This window comes from Martes martes, assembly GCF_963455335.1.
Source record: "Martes martes genome assembly, chromosome: 9".
Classification (NCBI taxonomy): domain Eukaryota; kingdom Metazoa; phylum Chordata; class Mammalia; order Carnivora; family Mustelidae; genus Martes; species Martes martes.
In genome coordinates, this window is record NC_137896.1 from 40,231,843 (window position 1) to 40,253,829 (window position 21,987).

Genomic DNA, 21,987 nt, shown 5'->3' on the forward strand with positions numbered 1-21,987 from the left:
CTCATGCTTTCAGACCCTAAATTCCGTCCATCTTTCTTGCAGCTTTCAACTCACCTTAGTCACTTCCCTAATTCCTTGAAGGTCTTAGGTTCTGCTCACTGTCATCTGCTCCAACACTTTGGAACTCCTGCCGTGAATCTTGGGTCATTCCAGTAACACCCAGATGATCCCTCCAACACCCTAACCTGCTCCTCAACCTTTGCCCTGCTTCCTTATTCACCTCAACTTGGAAAGCATGGGCGGTCATGACAACCATTCCCTTGCATTCAACCTCAAATCTCTTCGTCCTGCTCTTGAAATTCCCTGGACCAATAACTAAACCATAACCTTGGTGAAATCCAACTGTCTGATTACCCCAGGCCTGCACCTGCCTAGCAGAATGTGAAAGAAAAACACACCATGACGTGGACTGACTGGTCTCGTTTGAAAGTCACAATCCCCACTCTCAGGTCAACCCAGATGCCTCCCAACTGTCATATCCCATTTTTCCAGTCCTATCCACGCTTGTCTTAGATATCACTTTTGTAAATAGTTTACCTCATCTTTCCCCTGAAGCTTTCATCACTTTCTCCCTGTCCTCAGCTGATAACCTGAATTCCTATTTTACTGAGAAAATGAAAGAAATCAGAAGAACACTTCCCCAGGTACCCTTAAGCAAGTCTCCTATGCCACCCTCTACCCTGTACCTCATGTTTCTCCCTGTTACCAGGCATGACATATGGATCAGATCTCCTGTTAAGGTCAAGCCCTCTTCTTAAACACTGCATTCCATCCCCTCTTGCCTTCTGAAAGATACCGCAGGTCGTAATTTTCCCTTCTTTCCCGTACCAACACATTCTCATTCTGTATCATTCTGTACTAGATTATTCCCATCAGTATCGAAACAAGCTATTATTTCTCTCATCTTAAACTCCCATCTTGGCCTCCCTTTTCTCTCTAATTACAACTCCATTTCTACCCTCCCATCACAACAAAACTGCTTGAGTTTATTCTTGATATTTCAATTTCTTTCTTCCCATTATCCCTTTATCCCATTGTCCCACTCCAATCTACTCAGCATTCCACTCAAACTACTCTTACCAACGTCATCAACAACCCCCATATTGCTAATCCACTCGGTAATTCTTGGTCTTGACCTTACTTGATCTATTAGCAGAATGTGAGGTACCGGTCAGCTCCTCCTCATAACACCTCCTTCATTTGGCTTCCAGGTTGCTGCCTTCTCTTACCTTCGTTTCCTTTGCTGAGATTTCTCTTCATCTCCCTGACCTCTAAACATCAAAGTGTCCCAGGGCTTAGTCCTTGATCATGTTTTATTTTCTACCTGCACTCATTCCTTTAATGATCTCATCCCATCTCAAAGTTTACATTTATATGCTGATGATTCCCTCGATACTCATATCTGTCCCCCGAAACGCAGACTCATATATCCTACTGCCTACTTGGATGTCTGATTGTATCTCAGCCTTAACATGGCTAAACTTATCAAACTTTATCTCCCAAACTCCCTCCCCTTCCTGCTTCCCCATCTCAGTAAATGACAACGCCACTCTCCCACCTGTTCAATCTGGCATCATCCTTGATGGTCCTCTTTCTCTCACAGCTCATGTCTAATCAGACCGCAAATCCTTTCCACCTAACTCCAAAATGTAATGAGACTCTGACCAGTTCTCACCATCACCACTGTTCACATCTTGGTCTAAGCCACTATCCTCTCTCATACGGGTTATCTTTCACAGCCTCCTAGTTAGTCTCCTTGCTTCTGCTTTTGTAGTCTCCCCACCCCCCTGTTCTGCCCCAACTTTCCCTCCACTCATTTCTCACACAGTAGCTAAAGTCATCTTGTCAAAAATAAAGTTAGATGGGTCATTTCTTTGCTGGAAGAGGACATCCTTCCAAGCTGCTCCGTCTCACTCAGGATACAAATTCAAGTTCTTCAACTGAACTGCATGGATCGCTATGACTGGTCTCCTCCTAGGCATCATTTCCATCGGCTCGCTCCCTTGCTCATTCTGGTTTCCTCGCTTATCTGAACACTTCAAATGGGCTACACAGTAAGTACGGCCTCAGGGACTTTTCACGAGATTTTTTTTCCTCTTTCTGGAATACTCTTTTCACATGATTAGCTCCCTCACTTCCTTTAGGTCTAGGCTCAAAATCACCTTCTCGCTGATGCTTTCTCTGGATATACTATCTAAAATGGCACCCCTTTCCCATCTTTATACTACTTGCTCCTCTACTCTAACTTACTGTTCTACCAGACACTTCCTCCTACCTCCTACCTTTTGTCGCACCTTTACTAGGCACCACCTCCTATCTTTTGTCTGCTTTCTCCACTATAATGTCAGTTCTGGGAGAGGTGGGATTTTTAGCTGGTGTTCACTGCACCTTAAAAGGGTACTCGGCATGACACAGGCATCCTAAATGAAGAGCTGGAAGAGAGGGCCAGTCCCAAGATGGATTTATCTTACAAATGCTCAGGCTCTCAGGGACAATGAGCCAGCAACACCTTTTCTCATCTCTCTGGGTAGAAGAGATGGCCTCGAGTAAGATTAGGATAAGGATATAAAGGTAAAGTGGACACTTAGCTTGTAGGTCTTTGGACTGCAGTTTTTCCCACTTTGCTATTTTCTCAGCTCATTCATGTCAGACTACTATTTAAAATCTCTAACTAATGAAATGGCTATTCCAAGTCTACTTCATAATTTGGGGTTTCATTCCTCTTTCCATGGTGGCCCGAGAATACTGCCTTTATGAGGGATATCAATTTCTCTAACAGCATGCATATACCAAATACTGGGGAGGTCATGACTTGGCTAAGTGATTTCCTGGGCAGAAGAATCAAGGGCATTGGGCACAAGCCAATAAGTCAGCAAGGAGATAAGAGAGTCCCTGAGGGAGCCCCCAGAAAAGTATCCAATGCACTTCCTTCTGCTTTCTTGGTATCAGCCCCCAGTGCTTTCAAAAGTATGTGGGATGCTACCAGGGTGGTATGCAGAGCTGACAGAAAGATGGCCCAAAGTGCAGAGGCCTATCACAAGCTTGATACATGTACTCCTTTGAATTGGGCTTAATAAGGTCAGTATAGGCGTCAGAGGGATCTCTATCTTCACTGTGTTATGCTGGTGACTCCAAGAGTCCCACTATTAATGAAGAGGAAGGGGACTTTCTGGAACCATTATAATTTCTTCAAAATGTTTAATAATGAAGATCGCTACTGGCACATTCTGGGTAATGATTCATTTTGTTGCCTCACATCTTATTTGATTGTGTTAATAAACTCAAATTAACAAACCCACATACAGATTTGAATGACTTCTACCCTCAGTATTTCAGTCTGTAGTCAAAACCACTGGTTCTTAGAGTGTGATGCCTGACCAGCAAGCACCAGCTTCACTTGGGAACTTGTTAGAAATGCAAAGTCTGAGGATTCACCCACATTTACTTGGCCAGAAACTCTGGGGTGGGGCCTGGTAATCTGTTTTGATAAACCTTCCAGGGGCTTCAGTATAAGCAGGCTTGCTGTAAATCACGGTTAGTACTACTGCCTGAAAATCAAATCTGGTGTGCTAGCATCCTCCCACCTCCTCTCCCCCTACTCCTTCCCTCCCTCATGGCCAAGGGCCCTCAGCATGGCATTCAGGGCCTTTTCCAGGCTGACCCAATGCCACCTTTCTAACCTCAGCTCCCTGTGGATCAGAAATCTCATACTTCAGACAACTTAACCCAGAAAGACGGCCTATTCATTGGTCTTTTGCAGTCTTTGGAATGGCCTCCTCAGGTGCATACCCCATTCTGTGACTAGACAGGTCTCTCCTGGGTGGCATCCAAACCATAATTCCTCCCTAGGCAGCTTTCCCACACTTCCCTCCCTGGAAAAATCATTCCGTCCTCCATGGTTCCTTAGCATGTAGCTCGCAGTTTAACCAGAGCAGGATATCAGTTACATAATTAAAGTTGTATTAATTAACTTACAGAACTGATATTAATTATATAAATGCCTTGCTACCCTACAAACTTTTAAGCCTTCTGAGGGAATGAGCCTTTGGCAGTAATTGGGGTGGATGTGGAAGAACCGTTCACTGTCGAAATAAACCTTTATTGAGCTACTACTATGTGTTAGGCATCACATTAGATGCAGGCAGTTTGCTGAAAGATGTACTTAAGATTATCTTTCTTGGGGCACCTGGGTGGCTCAGTGGGTTAAAGCCTCTGCCTTCAGCTCAAGTCATGATCCCAGGGTCCTGGGATCAAGCCCCACATCTGGCTCTCTGCTCAGCGGGGGGGCCTGCTTCCTCCTCTCTCTCTCTCTGCCTCTCTGCCTACTTGTGATCTCTATCTGTCAAATAAATAAATAAAATCTTTAAAAAAAAAAAAAAAAGATTATCTTTCTTTTCCAATCAGGTAAGATCTCCAGGCTTGGCCCAGATCTGTCAAAATGGCAGACAGGGCCTACTGCCATCCTGGCTCCACATACCCTGTTCTAGAGGTTTCTCTGAGGTTCAGCTGAACCAGATTATTTGACTTGGTCACACAGTATGATGATCTGTTTTTTTTGTTTTTTTGTTTTTTTTTTTACTGTACTGAGAATATGGTGCCTTCTCAGTATATCTATAACACAAGTTTACAGTGACACATAGATTTCTAAATCCTTCACCCCTGAGATCTTTATCTGACCCCAGGTTAAGTATAGGGATTGCAATGGCTCAAAATTCCTACTTTCTATTTAAAACATTTAAATCCCTCCTTGTCTGCCAACATGCAAACAGGATGAGGACAAGGATGACAAAGCATAAAGGCCGGTCATGATCACTGCAGAAACGGAGGGGGGGGGTGGAGGAGGGGAGCATGGGGCAAGGCAACCACGCGTGTCATCTCTCCACAGGAAAACGTGGAGTCAAAGTTAAGTCCCTTCTCTATAATGGAGACACCATCACCCGTGGAGGTGGGAAAAGGTGCATGTGAAGTTTGGAAAACCTACACAGAGGGGGGAAATATATACTGAAGTCCTATTTTTGCCCCAAATTAAAACTGGGCATGGGATGAGGTGTTGATGCAGACAGAAAGGACAGAAGATCACTACACCAAATAAATCAGGTCAAAATATTCGATTCTGTTCTTCTATGTTGAGAAAGCAGGGCATCATTACTCCACATCTTTGAGGAGCAAATTCATTACGTCTCTGTCACTGGATGGCTCTGCTGATACAAATCCATCTTTTCTGGGCCATAAAATGATCAAGTGCAACTTAACCACCATAAACATGTCCATGAGATGAACTGCATTTACTTATAACCAATTCTCTATTGAGTGCTTTCCACAAATTTATGTTATATACATACTTTGCTGGTTTGAGAATTGTCGATTTTAAGATCTGTCATCAGTATATATTCCCTTGTGTATATCTATCTGTGTTAAGGATGAGAATCTACAATTTCTCACCCAAAGAAAAATACTCTAACTGGCCTCCTTGTAAATAGTTACTTGTAGAGTTCTCTCAAACAACATTTATCTGCTAACAACATTTTGAGGAGCGGCCTAAAGTATATAAAAATAAAATGCCTTCTATTTAGTAAGTCAGATGCCAACCTAATAGACACTACAAGTTTTTACACTAAAACTTTATACTAGAGTTTTATCAGATTTGTGCAAAATATAGTCTTCTGCAGCCACAGAACTGTGAACATGTCTGCGGGAACGTGAAATATAAATACTGGAATCTGTATGGTAGCAAGTATTAGTATAACAGACTTAGTTAAAAGCTCAGAGAACTGTCACAAATGGAACTAAACTGGAAAGAGACCAACACCTCACTGACCACAGCCTGCCATCATCCTCTACATCCTTGCTTTGGGGCCTCTAAGATGGCCAGTTCTTCAAAGTTCTTCAAAGTGTTTCTGATGGGCACGCTCACCCTACACTTGTGGAGTCCACTGCCTGTCTTCACTGGAACTGCCGGAAACCTCTTCTGGTCTCTTAACTCATCTCTTCCCTTCTGCTCCCTCCGTCTCCTCCAGTTCCAGGCTGGACTCCAGGTCAGTTTTCCCACCATTGGAGGACCAAGTCCTTATTTCCCTAGCCCCCTAGACCTTCTGGGACACATTAGAAAAATTCCCCCAAATCAGGCAGTCTCTGGTATCCGCTTTCTCTGCAGTGTGCTGCCCCCCATGATAGCAGAATGTATGCAATTTATGCTATTTTGACTCAACAGGGCTACTCCTATTTGGAAATCCCTCCAAATTACATTCTCTGCAATGAGTATTTCAAAACGTTCTAGATTTTCAAGCCTCAAGGACAATGATTATGTTTTAAAGAGGTGATCAGGATTACCCAAGACCAACTCCCTGAGCACCTTTCAGCAGGTCTCAAAATGATGCTGTTGCCACATTCATTCCCATCTTCCCCACCACCCCCCCAACTTCTTCATCTTCACTTTCATCTTTACTTCATTGTTCCCACTCACCTCTACTTAAAGGAGAGTCACTCCCAAAGATTGGCCTCCAAGCGCACTGCTTCCTCTTACCCACAGATCATTTGTCTCTGTCTGCCCTCAGGCCTTTGTCACTGAAATCCACCCATCTTCCTCAGGTAACAAAGATGTTCTCTTCCTGACTGCTCCTTCTCCACTGCCCTTTTGCTCTGCATTGTTCTAGTTTTTGCATGCCCCCCCCACCCCCCCATGCTCCCCCCAACCCCCGGGCCCTTAGTGAACCAGAGAGTACATGAACTATTTATTCATGTTTCCTGTTCTTTAGTATCTTGATACTTCCTGCATGGTCTTTAAAAAAAACAAGAACACTATGTTACATGTACCAAATGAGTATTTGTTACATAATAAAGGAACACATAATGGAGACAGTAGAGCCCAGAGTCTCTTTTCAATAAATGCTCTTCCGCAGCACTTCCTAGTTCCCTTTCTATGCTGAAATGTGGGCAGTGGAAAGACCTGCATTTTAGTCCTTTTCTGGCTTACCTGTAACTGTTGCAAGTTTTTAGAAAGTAAGCATTACAGGAGATAACTGGAGAGGGTAGAGAATTATAAAATAAAGAAAGAGAAAATGTTATTTATCTAATTCCTTTGCAGACAGAAGTCTGCTAATGTAGAAGAAATACCATGATGACAGGTTTGGGGTAAGAAAGGTAAGGGGAATAGACGTTAAGAAGTAAAACATACCAAGAAACAAAAGGTGGTCTCTAAGTTGCCTTTAAGGGGGTGGGTCCTAGGAACATAAGAGTGTTTCTGAATGTCAAGGTCCTTTGGGTGTGTAAACTTGGGAAAGAGGCTTAAAAGCAGGCTGAAGCTGAATCTTTCTACTTAGCAAGGGAGCAGCCCTGGAGCTCTCAAAGGATATCTAGGCAGCAGAGAGAGGGAAGGCTGGTGGTTTTGGGAAAACATAATTAGCTAACAGGGTATATTCAATTATTTGCTCTGAGATGTGCAATGCGCCTCCTTCCTTGGTTTCCCTAGGGAAGTTCCAGGTGAGTTTACATACCTTTCTTTCTAAGAAACCGAAAGGAGTGCTGAGCTCTGTAGCCAAGTGGACACAAAGGAAAAGACACTGTGTCAGCAACCACCTAGGAGGCAAGGGAATAGCTGCCAGGTGAAACACACCCGCAGACTGCGTCCTGAGATCCGGAAGTGAGCAGGCATCCTCCTCCGCTGCAGCGGCTGAGGAACCAGCAGTCTACCAACTATGGGAATTCTACCTCTCAGGCTCCTGAGTCAAGAAGTCAGGCCCTAGCAGCAGGAGCACGGTCTTAAAGCCAGTACACTGGGCAAGGAGAGAGGAATCTATAATCCAATCCTAGATCTGCTGACTATTGGTGACACCGACGGGAGAGACATATGGAGCTTGGAGCATCAAGACTTCTGAGACCCACACAGATATAAGATTATTCAGTCCTGTTAACCAGGAAACTCCCCAGACATCCTTCTACGTAGATGTAGCACCAACAAGTACAGGAAGTGCCTCAGAGCCCTTGGTTTCCAGACCAGTCTGAATATGGCTTGCCATGAAGAAAGGAGCCTAGCAGCTGGTTGCTGAATTACACCGTATCTACATAACCATGAAGTGGTGCAAAATCAAACAGTGCTTTCTAGCTGACCAAAGTCTCAGCCTTTTGCAATAACTAGAAATTATGACTTCTTTATGCTTCAATTTTCAGCACCTTCAAAATTGGGATAATACCATTTATTTTAGTGTACTTACTCTGTCTAGTAGTTTGAAGGTAAATCTGAAAGAATGTAAGAAGACTCTAAGATTCTGATAAGACAAATGCCTTTCAAATCCAAGATCATTACTAATAAGTACTTTCCCCTTCCCCTAACACCTCTGTAAAACCAGTGAGGAATAGGGAAAATTACCCTACTTTAAAATTGTGGGAAATTGCGAGAATGACAGCCTAACCAATTTTCCTTCAAATTACCAAGATATTCAGAGGCAAAGCCCAGAATGCAAACTCTCTACCAGGCATCACTGGAGAATGGAATAATGAAAAACTCTGGATTAAGACAGACTTGGATCCTAACTTTAACCCAGTCACTAATTAGCTGTGCGACTTTGGCTCTATCACACAACCCTTCCAGGCCTCAGCTTCTTCATCTGTGAAATGGGCTCACGATACTAACCTACAGATGAACGAGAAGCATATGAAACAACCAGCAGGGTGTCTGGGTGCCCAGTAAATGATAACTCCTTGCACTGTGATCATGTTCCTAAGGAGAGGGCTTTTCTTATGCACGATGGAAAGGCAAGGGGTATCCTTGGGCAGCAACTGCAAAGAGGGGAGTCCAATAAAACCAATTTTATTTCAGGAAGAGATGTAAAACCCCCCAAATTCTGAAGTTATGGAAGACAAAATATTAATATATTCTTATAAGGAAAAAACATATTTGAAATGAAAATTCAAGGCATGGCCACAACACAGTGATTGCTTTCCTTTGGTGCTTGGGAGTCAATCTCATTTCTTCTTTGCCGTTTCTCATATATGCAGCCTTTAGTTTGTGAAGACAAACGCAACTGCTCAAGTGAAAGTGATATAGTTGCTTTGTGCAAAAAAGGGAAAATGTTTTTTCTTAATTTTTTTTCAGTGAAAGACAAAGTTTTCAGAGACATGAAGGGGTGCTTTAAAAAAACAGGATAAAATATGATTCTTCGAGTCCCAATGTTATTTCTTTCACTTGTTATTTATGTTTGAAAATAATACACAAACTGAATATTGGAATCTAGAAGGACCACGGCTTATGCAACACTCCATTTGTCTCAGCTGTGCTAATACACATGCAGGGAGATCATCTATCAAGTTACTAATAAGCAGAGACTCAGATGCCAACACACAAATCCTTCTGAACATTTATATTCTATCAAGTCGGGAGTATTTCTAAAAGATGTATGTGTGCGTAGTTTATCTAATAGACTGGAATGGCTCTTATTTCTGTTCTGCCAAATAAAGAGAAATTTCTCTGACTATAAATGTGATTGCTTCAACTCTCAAACTGCAAATTTTCTGGGCATTTCCTTTTCACGCTCCCTGGCAGGTCTATCCACCATCAAATTCTCCAGGTTTATCAAAGCCTCAGTAAGACCCCCAATTTACAAAGTGCCTGCAACTTGGCCAGAACTCGAGATAAAAAATCAAAATACATACAAAAATAACAGCAGATTTTGGGCAAGGATGTGGAAATGGTCACCATGTTTAGACCAACACTAAAACACGGCCTCAACTTCGAAGAAGTACAGAATGCAGTGAAATTGCAAAAGGCACATTAAAATGAATAAGCAAGGGCAACAGCATGGCTCAGAGTTCTCAGATCTGATGGGTATTTGGTACCTGGTTCACCCTACTAGCTGTGTGGCCTTGAGCAAGTCATTCCTAATTTCCTAATTTGTTAAGTGCAAATAATACACAAGTGTAAAATGTACCTATTTTGGTACAGTTTGCACATTTGTGGAAATGTGGAAATGTCTGGCAAAGAGGCTGGGCCAAAGAAGGTGCTTGATGGATGATGGTGTCCTCCCTTGAAAAGAGGCTGCAAACTCAACTGGCCTACAGGGCTCAGTGAGGAACACAATGCCAAGAGGCTCCACGAGTGTGGGGGTGCGGACCATAAGGAGTATAGCTGGAGTCTAAGAGTTATGTGAGCACTCTCAATTCTGCTACAGAGGATGGATGAAGTCATCAGAAGGGCTAAGCTAAACTGCCAGCAAGTAAGCTGCAGTTTAGGGGATATAGGTAAACCTCAGACAGAACAGAGCCTGTACTCAAGCAGCTTGTGAGATACAAGTGAATTCATAAGACATGCTCAATAAGGGCCTAAAACCTCTTGGGCATGTCAGAGAAAGACAGAATAGAGAAATATGAGGGAATAGATTAGAACGTTACCTAGAGAAAGAAAGTGTTAGGTCATGATCATGCCTGCTCAGGACCAACAGCTAACTCAGCCCCGCATGAACACCACTGGTGACCATGAGCTGATTCCATGCTGAATCCATATGTGCTCTACCTAAGAAGTGCAGGTGACAACCTGGGCCGTCCAGCAGGCCACCCGCCAGGCATGCTGCCATGCAGCGAGTATGCACTGCCTCTGGGTGCCCTGTGTTTACGGAGACACCTTGTTCACAGCTCTAGTCCTGGCGAGCAGAGCAGGAGAGGTTGCAGTGGCAAAGAGAGACAGAGCAAGAGAATGCGGGGTGACCCTGGGCTCAGAGAGTGCAGGCCGCTCCCCTGCTGGCCCCAACCTCCACGCGTCTACCTGCCCCTCCTCCTCCTGCATCTGTGTTTGTTTAAACTGACTTAATAAACTGGGTGATCAGAGACTTCTTTCGGTGTGTGAGCCTTTTTGTGTAGTGGGGACTTGGTGTGGACCATTCCCTCAGGCGATCTCCTCTGACCAGGAGCCGTGAAGTCTGTTGCACAGGAACCATCCCAAGAGGAGCCACTGTTTGGCCCCAAGCAGGGCTGCCCTTTGGGACACCAGTCCAGGGTTCTTACATTTTCTGGTGTTTTACATAAACTCGGGGAATTTGGATCTCCCTGTCAGATCTCCCAAGTTTGAAATGGTGACAACTCAGTGAACATTTTGAAATTCTGTTCGGGCAAAATAAAGCTCATCCTCCACTGCCTCTGCTGGTTTGCTCCAGCTGCCTTCATGCTGCTGCACAACTCTGTGAGGCCCTGGTGCCGAGGGCCCTGGCAGGTGGCCCTTTGCCCGCTGCCGAGTCTCACCTTCAGAGGCTCCGGTGGACCCAAGGGCTCTCACACTAAGCATCTCCCCAACTTCAGGGCAGCACCGACTGAGCCCAGAAGGGGGACTCACGTACCTAAGCTCACGTGACAGCAAAGAGAATGGACCGCTGGGCAGGGTGCTCAGGCGATACTGGCAGGAGCCTACAGGCTTGTGCCCAACGGCTTCCTCAAGGTTACTCTGCCCTGCTCTCAGGCCTCCCTTGGTCCCTCTGCCTCTCCTCTCCTCCTCAGCCCACCGACCACGAGTCAGAACAAAATGAGGTACATCTGGGGGCAAGAGGAGGTGACTGTCCCTGTGGTACATTCGACCAAAATCAGATGACTAAAATGAGGAACAGTTTAGTCTTGAACATCGTTGTGTTCGAGGTAAAGTGTGTAGTCCTGTGCTCCTTTGCTCTAAAGTGGACCAAAGTGATTCTGCACAAAAAGGGCCTATCTCCTGCCACCACTTGAAGAAAGGCAGGGCCCTGTCCTTTCCTGAACAGCCTGGGGATGGGAGGGTATGACTAGGGCGCCAGAGGGCTCCTTATAGAAGACTCCAGAACACATGCTTCCTGAGCTAGGGTCTGGGGTGCCCAGAATAACGTCCAGGGGGTAGACGGTGGGCCGAGGGCTACTCCTCTGTGCAGAACGGAACAGAACTGAACTCCTCTGTGGGTGCTGGAGACCATCTAAGCCGGGATGTGTGCTGGCGTGTGGGAGGGTGGAGTGGAGAAGGCGGGCAGGAAGCAGCAGGCACTGGCTCTCTTGCATGCAGACACAGTCCAGGAGCCTGATTTGCCGGTCCTCACCCTGGACGACCAGAGAGGCAGCCACGTCATGAGGAAACCAGTGGGTGGGATGGCTGATCAGTGACTGAATCCAGCAGCACAGTTGAGAGCATGGGGAGCCCGTGGTGGGCTGTGTACAAGGGGCACACGGTCGCACAATCCCGAAGCTCTACCCAGGCTCTGACCAGTGAGAGCACCTAGTGGCAGACTTGTGTGGGTCATATTGTTGAGTGACCTCTTCTGCGTGACCATTACCAGCCCTGGCCTGTGGGAGGGCTGATGACTCAGTGATGAGGGTCCAAGGGCTTACATCTCCAGAGAAGACCTGCTATAAACATGACAGTGACTGCAAGAAAACCATGTGACCGTGGGTTGTGACATCTGTTCTGAAGGGAGGAAACAGGGTAACAGGATAGGGAATGGGTGGGAGGGGAGGGGCCCTACTGCAGAAGTCCCCACTCTAGGAAGCAGACAGGAAGATAATCTCCTGGTAAGATCACCTACAGTTTTTACAGGAATAAAAATTCTCAGGAAACAAAATATTAAAAAAAAAAAAAACCAGTGTTGGCTTATGTTTTTTACACTATAAAATTAATACATAAGTTAAATGGCAGAGAGTTTAAAACAATGCTAGAAACACCAGCTTTTTTCTCAAACATAAGAGTATGCCAGCCTCTGTTGAACTTAACCACAAGATTTCCCAGGCGTTTTGTATCCTGCTGAAATATAATTTAAAAATTAAATTCTCTCCACTCTGGTCTTGGCTCACTGAAAATGGCAACTGTAACACAGTTGTAACTGATTTCCTGTATCAATTGTGGACAAGCATTTGACGCCGGGGTGTTAAGACGGCTGCGACAGTCTAGTCAGTGGGATAACCTGTGCCGGCCGTGGTTCAGGGCCAGCACACTCCTGACAGGCACCTTCTGCTGGCCAACAGGTGACATTCAACCATACTCGGCTTCTCAGACAGCAGCTAGACTGGCACCACCCCCCACCTCTCCATCCGTCTCTGACAGCAGTCAGAAAGACATACATCTCTTGGCGAGAATGTGGACAGTCCCAGAGGGTTTGTATTCCTGCGATCTGCTGGGAGGGATCACTGCGAGGGCCACGGGAACGGATGCCCTCACCCTGGGATGCCCAGGCATGTGTCCTTCAAGGATCAGTAAAATAAGGAGGTGGGGGATGGAAGGAGTGCATCACGGAGATGACAACCTTCTATGGCGTCAAATAAGGACATTAAGACAAACACCATTCCACAAATTGTAATATATCCACAGGCGGGATGCTATGTAGCAGTAAAAAGAAACAAATTTCTATTATAGTCAACTACAGGGATGAATCTCCAGCACATCAGACTGCACAGAAGCATCCAGACACAAAGGAGTAAACGCTGCCTGGTCCCATTTACACGGTGCACTAGAAGAGGCACAAGTCATCTGTGGTTACAGAAAGCAGCTCAGAGCTCACCCAGAGGCTGGGCAGGGGTGCTCAGTATAAAGGGGCCCAAGAATCTTTCTGGAATGATGAAAAGTCTGAAGTCCTGAAAGGGGTGCTGGCTACATGGGTGGAGGCATGCCAAAACTCATCAAAGTACACTTAAAATGTGTGCACTTCATTGTACGTAAATTACGCCTTAACAAAGTTGACTGAAAAAATTAAATGTGACCAAAAACCAAAACATTACATATCAATTTTCATAGTTACTCCATAAAAGAAAGCTGTTTTTAGTCCCTGAATAAAGAAAATAAAAAAAGACAGTCCTTTTGAATTAAATATTAAATTCTGGTTTAACGAAAAACACGATTTTTCTCATTTTAAAGCCCAGTGATGGGAACCTCCATGGGACTGATCAAGGATCAGAAGATGAGCATTTGAGAACCACTGCTCTCTCCCTTCCTCCCCCAAATCCCACTTCCTGTACCTAACCTCAAATAGTACCTTAACCACGATTACAACTATTCATCCAGCCATGAACAATCCAACTAGAGCTATCCCATTGGGGATTATAAGAAGGCAAGACCTGAATAACTAATAAATTCTATCTGAGCAAAGGCAGGCAGAGGGAACAAGAAGGGTGAGGGAGAAGTGGAGAGAACTCTGAGCAGCTACACAACTGAGTGCCTCTTCCCAGTCCCCTCTCTGGGGCCTGCAAATTCAGCTCATGGAGACTTGCACCCAGGGGGCCCTGTGTGTTCATTGGTCAGCTTGGCCCTTTTAAGTGAACTGGCAGCAACCACCAGCAAGTTATACAGTCAACGGGGGTCTAATACCAGATGTCAAGACCCTTCCCTGCTGATCACAGAGCGTTGCCAGGTGCATTCAGGACCCCAGGAGACCTTTAAGACCATCAAGGGGAAAGGGTAGGAAAAAAAGAAATTGATTTTTGTTTAAAAAAGAAGCAGCAAAGATTTTTCTGAAGTTTAAAGTGTAATAGTATAAAATATCTATATACATTAACATCAGATTTTCCTTCAAAGAAGGTCTAAAACTAAATAGACTTTAAAAAAAAAAAACAATACTTTTTACCTTAACCACCTTACATCCACTGGTTCACCAAGAAAAGACTTTAGTAGTAGCCAAACTGTTACACAAGTGTGACTGTATGTTCTAGAAAACATTGCCAATTTATCATATGATCAGATAACGGATGGAAAAGGCTGTCATACTTAATTGTTTTTAAAGGTGTATTTATTCGGGGCACCTGGGTGGCTCAGTCTGTTAAGTGTCTGCCTTCAGCTTGGGTCATGATCCCAGGGTCCTGGGATTAAGCCCGGTGCCTGCCTCCCTGTTCAGTGGGGAGTCTGCTTCTCCCTCTGCCTGCTGCTCCCCCACCCCCTGCTTGTGCATGTGTGCACATTCTCTCTCTGTCAGATAAATAAAATCTTTAAAAAAAAAAAAAGATCTATTTATTCGTTTGAGAGAGAGAGAGGGAGAGAGCGACTGCAGGAGGGCAGGGGCAGAGGGAGAGGAAGAGAGAGTCCCAAGCAGTCACCACGCTAAATGTGGATCCTGACCCAGGGCTCAATCTCATGACACTGAGATCATGACCTGAGCTGAAACCGAGAGTCAGTTGCTTAACTGTATGAGCCACCTAGGTGCTCAGGAGCCCCCATACTTAATTTTAAAATTCAAAATTTAAAATTCAATTTCAAAATGAAAAAAAAGTCCAAAATTCTCAAAGACACAACTGTATATCAGAAGTCATTAAGAGGACTCTAAGGGTAAAATCTCACTCAGTCCCCACGCTTTTTAAAAATTTACTTGTTTTTTTATGGGACATCTGGGTAGCTTAGTCAGTTGAGTATCTGACTCTTGATTTCGTCTCAGGACATGATCTCAGGGTTGTGGGGTCGAGCCCTGCGTCTGACTCCTCGATGAGCATGAAGTCTGCTTGTCCTTCTCCCTTCCTCCCATTCTCGCTCTCTCTCTCCCTCTCTCAAGTAAATAAATAAAATTTTATTAAGGAGGGACGTATTGCATGGAGCACTGGGTGTGGTGCATAAACAATGAATCTTGGAACAAAAATAAAGTTAAATTAAAAAATAAAGAAATAAAAAGTTTACTTTTTTTTTTTCCTTAAACAAACACTCATCCAGCACTTAGGAAGTGGCAGATGCCACTCTAAGCACTTTACACACCTAAATTCAAATGATGCTCACACCAGCCCAGCCAGGCAGGTGTCTTTGTCCCTATTCTACAGTTAGTCTCTTGTGGAGATTAACTGGCAGAGCTTGGCACACCCAAAACTACCCCAACAGCTATGCGTTTGCTGGGCGCAGCCATTTTTGTTTTGTTCAAGAGAGGGACTGTACATTTGGGTCATGTTTGTTCCTAGTACTGAGGCCCTGAGACTTCTGTGACTTGAGTATCCCCAGGAGAATGTGAGACGTTCCGCACACCTACCTGCGAATGTGTCTGGTGACTCTTCCTGCACAGAGAACTGGGGATTCTCCAGGCAAATGCTCACAGGCCTCTCCTGGTGCTGATTACAGCACCGAATAAGTACAAAAAGGAAGCAAGACAATGACATGCTCTCAGAACTTGGGTTTGCTATGTTCAAAGAAAGCTGAACACTTTGGATTTGGATTTTATATATTCTAAGGTAGAAGCAGAGATTTTGAAAGGTCCCACATGATTTTCTGTATCTGGGTTCTCTAACTGCCTTCACAGTAGCATCTTCACGATTTTGGCCAGATCTGATATGGCCTGACCTATTATTTGCTTGCAATATTTATTTAAATCAATTCAGCTTTTGTTCTCATTCTTTTCTTTTTTTGAGTTATTGAAGTATTATTGGTTAACAACATATTAGTTTCAGGTGTATAATGTAATAATTTGCCATTTTTATATGTTGTTAAATGATCACCTCCTAAGCCTTGCGAATCTCCATCACTACACAGGAACAGTTACATTTTTTTGTTCTTATGATGAGAACTTTTTAAGATTTACTCTCAGCAACTTTCAAATATACAGCATTATTAACTATACTCGCGATCTATAATGACATCCTCAGGACATATTTTATAACTTTGGACCACCTGTAACCATCTCACCCCCCCCCCACCCCACATACAGATAAGCAATCACCTATCTGTTGTCTGTATCTGTGAACATAGTCTGTTTTTCAGGTTCCACATAAAAGTGAGATCACACTAGATCAATTAAGTACCCTCTTTATCCATGTCTTATCTCTTATGCAGGAAACCAATTTAATAGTTATATTTTATTAACACACTTATGTGTTAAAATAAGATATATCTTGGGGCGCCTGGATGGCTCAGTCCATTAAGCAGCCAACTCTTGGTTTTGGTTCCGGTCATGATCCCAGGGTCATGAGATGGAGCCCCGTAACAGGCTCTACACTCAGCAGAGAATCCGCCTGAGATCCTCTCCATCTCCCTCTGCCCCTCCCTGCACTCTCACTCTTTTTCTCTCTCAAATAAATAAATCTTTTTAAAAAGTTTTAAATAATGAAATATATCTATGCATCAACAAAACATGTCCTCCAGTGCTGTGAGTTCTGTTGAAAATTCAAGTTCTGAGCTGGTAAAAGCCAGGCTTCGCCCTCTAATTAAAAAGATGGGATTAGGGGCACCTGGATGGCTCAGTTGGTTAAGTGACTGCCTTTGGCTCGGGTCATGTTCCTGGAGTCCCAGGATCGAGTCCTGCATCGGGCTCCCTGCTCAGTGGGGAGTCTGCTTCTCCCTCTGACCCTCTCACCTCTCATGTTCTCTCTCTCATTCTCATTCCAATCAATAAAATCTTTTTTTTTAAGATTTTATTTATTTATTTGACAGACAGAGATCACAAGTAGGCAGAGAGGCAGGCAGAGAGAGAGAGAGGAGGAAGCAGGCTCCCTGCCCAGCAGAGATCCCGATGCAGGACTCGATCCCAGGACCCTGAGATCATGACCTGAGCTGAAGGCAGAGGCTTAACCCACTGAGCCAGCCAGGCGCCCTCAATAAAATCTTTTAAAAATATATGGGATTAACACATATACCCTCAGAAACTATTTTGATATATGTATAAATATCAATATAACATGTATGTATAAAGGGAGCTCTACACACACACACACACACACACAATTTCAAATGACAGAAAAGAAACTGAGCAGGAATTAGGCTTTAAGTCAGGGGCAATGAGAAGTACTGGTTCATGGACATGGCATAACATTTGAATAAGAAACCACACAATCTGGCCAGTAAAGTTCAAAACACCACCACCACCACCCAGACAACATGTACTCTCAATAGGAACCTCAAATAAATAAATTAATGCCAAGGTTTAAAAAATAAAAAGGAAAACAGTATATAGAAATAAGAATCTGGGAGCTTGATTTATCCTAAGACTCATTTGCATTGTTTCTCCAGGGAGACTGAAAGAACACGCATGCCTAAAGGGAGAGAAGGATCCCAAGGGCCCAGGGGTGTGGTCGGTGGCCGGGGGTTGGGGGGGGGTAGGGCTGGCTTCAGGCTCCCTCCGCCCTCCCTCTCCATAGCAGCTCCACGTTGGTCCGCTTTCTGCAGTGCCCTTCCTCATCAGTATCTGCTGAACAAATGTCTTTGTTGAGAAGAAATTTGGAAACCACCGGAGTGATCCAATTTCCCCATTCTGCCAATGAGAAAACCGAGGCTCTGAGAAAGTAAAGACTCAGGGTCACTCAACAAAATGCAGCACAGTCAGAGCCTGAAGACCTCAGCATCCAGATTCCCAGTCTGGAGGTTCACCTCCAAGAACACCCTCATGCAGCTGCAGACTACGACCCTAGTGGACGTCATTACATCAATAACCTCACCTCTGCTTGAAAATAAAGAAGGTGACTCATCATTAATTCCTTGAGGAGGGGAGAGCATCCAGCAATATTTAATGAAATGTTATGAGTTAATGGATCTAAATTAGGAATAAGATGAAGTCATTATTTCAGAAAGTATGATGTAAGGAAGCAGGCACATCTCTTCCTGAAAAGTTGTATAAATCAAATAAAGCCTAAAACAGATTAGGAAAGCTTCCTAAATTAATAATAACAGAAATAACAAAAAAACCAGCAGTAGTAATAAAAGCAATGGTTATAACTTCTTATTATATACCAGACACTAGACTCAGCACTTTATGTGAGCTGATATCCTTGTAACATAAACATTATTATTCCCATATGTATAGATAAGAAAATCAAGCTTAAGCCCAGGGATAGGGTGACCAACTGTCATGTTTCAACTGGCACCAAATGGTTTTGCAGGGTGTGGAATTTCCAATGCCGAGAGCAAAAACTCCTGCATAACCTGCAAGGGTTGGTCACCCTACTTGCCAGGCTGGCAAGTGACCAGAACTTTCTTCCATGTCTGCCTGACTCCCCAACCACCACCACCTTCTATGGGATAACCTCTCCATGTGCTACAGTCTAGACTTGGCACAGACCAGTTTGTAGGAGGGCATGACCAATATGTTATAAAACAAGATGTTCACATGTAGCTTCATCTCCCTTTATGGGGAAAAAAAAAAAAAAGACAAAGCCCTAGGAGCTTCAAGCCTCCATTCCTCCAGAAGAGTAAAGAAGGGGCACTTACCTTGACCTCAAACTCGAAGTGCTCGTCCTTCCCTTGCCCGCACAGCACATAGCGTGGAATACTAATTTTAATTGGGTCCTTCAGGTCGTCTGGATTTGCTCCCAAAGAGCGAGAAACCATCCGCTATCAAAGGCACATCAGATAGGGAGAACAAAGAGAAACCAAGATCACTCCTCAGCAAATACCCTGCTTGGGCAGGCGGGAGAAAATGTGTTTCAAGCAGAGAAGAGAGCATCAAACTAGTAGAGTTTATTTAGAAAAATGATGGCTTCCTTTGAAAGAGAAATGCTAAGTCTCTCTCATCACAAAGGACCATTTCTTTAGGTATACTATTCCAAGAAATTAGGGCAAAAGCACTTCAAATGTTGTTTGGCTTTGAAGTTCCTTCCAATTTATAAGAACAAGTGAAAAAAGAGACAGATTACATATCCTGACTTTTAAAAAAATCAGTGTAAACCAGATTCTTTTCTGAAAAGTCTTGATCATCTGACAAACTTTTTTCTTCACAGACTATCAGATTGCTGTACATAAAGCTCCAAAAGCTGAGATCTTATTCAAATTTACTTCATTTTTAACTTCAAGGCATTTTTATATGCCTATATAGTACAGAAAGCTCTTTAAACCACAATTAAAATAAATACCAAGTATTTTCTTTAGGCTTCATATGATTAGTAATCAACCTGGCTCTGACAAATATTTACGGTCTGGATGGTAGGAAGCCAGAGGGGTTTGAGAAGGCAGCATTATGAAAAAAAAAAAATCTTCAAAATGAGTTCCCTTGAGTATAAATGGGTGGAAATCTCTGAACAATCCTTATCATTTGCACTAACCTGGGGCTTTAGACAACACAAGAAAATATGTTTTTAAAGCAGTAGCCATAGTAAAATGATTATCATAATTAGAGTTAGCATTTATTGAATACTTACTGTATACCAAGAACTGTGCTGAAGAGTTTATATGCATCATTTCATTTAATCCTCATGATCCCCCTGTGAGGTATTAACCATTACTGAACCCTCTTTATCGATGAGGGGCCCCAGGCTGAGAGTCGAGATGATATGAAGGAGGCAGCGGGAAGAGCTAGGACTCGAACTCAGGCTAACCAAGTGCCCACCTGTGCACCATGACGCCTTCCAGCCCACCTCCACCAACTGCTTTACTGCCATCAGGAAATTTTTAAGTAATTTCGTCCATCTGAGATAGAGTCAGCTCATGAACATTGCAACATACACAGAATTTAAGAAGGAAACTCCACGATTCTGTAGTCAAACTCACTTATTTGACTAAAAAAGGACTGGGCAAAATGTGGTCCTGGATCCTGAGCCGGGTGTACCAAGGAAGACCCAACCTAGCTGTGTGAATGAAAGCTCGGGTTTCTGGATGACATAGAGGTGTACAATGTGGCTCAGATTGCTGCTTTTATCTAGCTGACACTGCCAATATTTTGGCATGCTACAAAGTTAACCAAAGCCTTCTAGAGAACCTAATTTTTCCCTGCGTGACCAGTCACCCAAAACAAGAACCATTAATTTTATCGCAATGGTACACCTATTTAGATGTCCCCGATGTCAAAGACCCCAGGGGAAATTCTTTAGAAAAAAGAATTTCTCAACATGTGCACCGCCAAAGACCTTTTGGTTCACTGACAGTATGTTTCCAAATTACTGTAAAGGTGGACATTTCCTGAAACATGTAATATGTGTATCTCTTCGAAGGGTGAAAAGAAAGAGAAATAATTCAGTGGTTTTATTTATTTTCAAAGAGCACGTTTACTGTTAAGAAATGTCTCCATGGTTGAGCCATGAAGTTCTTGCTCTGCTCCCTAAGCCCCAAAAATCTTCTATGCCATACGTAATAGCTACATTTTTAAGTAGGAACATAACCTCTTCTCCAGATCTGCCACAGTCACTTGGGAAATCCAATGGTTGCAGTGTGCGAGAGTTTGGAGCTCGAAGTTGGCAGCTGTGGGAGAACACCCCCAGCAGAGGGGAATGCTGCAGTCCGGAGCTGAAGCCAACAACAAGCCACTGGTGATATTAGTTGAGAAATCAAACCCATGCACTCGGCCTTAGGAGGACTTCACCCTCCCAACCAGTTATACCCAAAGGCTAACACCACAGCTCATTTGATGAGGTGCTCTCTCTGTCCCAAGAGGTTAGAATGAGGAAAAGGAAGAAGGAGGAAGGTAAATTTATGAGGGGCAGTGTATTATCACATGTATTATGGGTCCTTAAAAAGGTGTGGATAATAGCATTGAGCATAAATACTCAGTCCTGAACCTCTACCATTACGGGCATCCCTGAAATATCACTTGGGATACCACGGGTAAGTCATGCCAAAGATGAGAGCAGAAAGAGAAGGCCCAGAATCACATTCTAGCATTAGGACTTTGTCTGAGCCTAGCAGTCACCCACCCACCCTCTCTGCACTTCAGTCTCATGCCTATGGAAATGGGCATAGTATTTAGCAAATCTCTTCTATACAGCAGGAACCCAGCTGTGAACATGACAGTGTCCTGCCCTGGGGGACTTCTGGTTAGAGGGAGACTGACAAGTAAACTGATAATTATAGCAGGATTAGAAAACTGTGATGGGGGTTTATAGCATCCTTATTTACAACAACCAAGCTATGGAAGCAGGCCAAGTGTCCAATGACTGAGGAATGGATAAAGAAGATGTGATGTAGGTATACAATGGAATATTACTCAGCCATAAAAAAGAACAAAAATCTTGCCATTTGCAACGACATGGATGGAGCCAGACCGTATTATGCTAAGTGAAATAAGTCAGAGAAAGACAAATATCTTATGATTTCATGCCTATGTGGAATTTAAGAAGCAAAACAAATAAGCAAATGGAAAAACTGAGAGAGACAGACAGAAAGAGCAAGAAACAGAT

General features: G+C 43.8%; 1 protein-coding gene across 2 annotated transcripts in view; it reads right to left on the reverse strand.

The window, feature by feature from the left end:
• KIF16B (kinesin family member 16B) overlaps positions 1–21,987 on the reverse strand; it is a 283,672-nt gene that overhangs the window by 55,835 nt on the left and 205,850 nt on the right. For both annotated transcript variants that reach the window (XM_080813104.1, XM_080813105.1), the window contains one exon: positions 19,091–19,213. In XM_080813104.1, the coding sequence (XP_080669230.1) occupies positions 19,091–19,213 (123 nt within the window). The remainder of the gene's footprint in view (positions 1–19,090; positions 19,214–21,987) is intronic.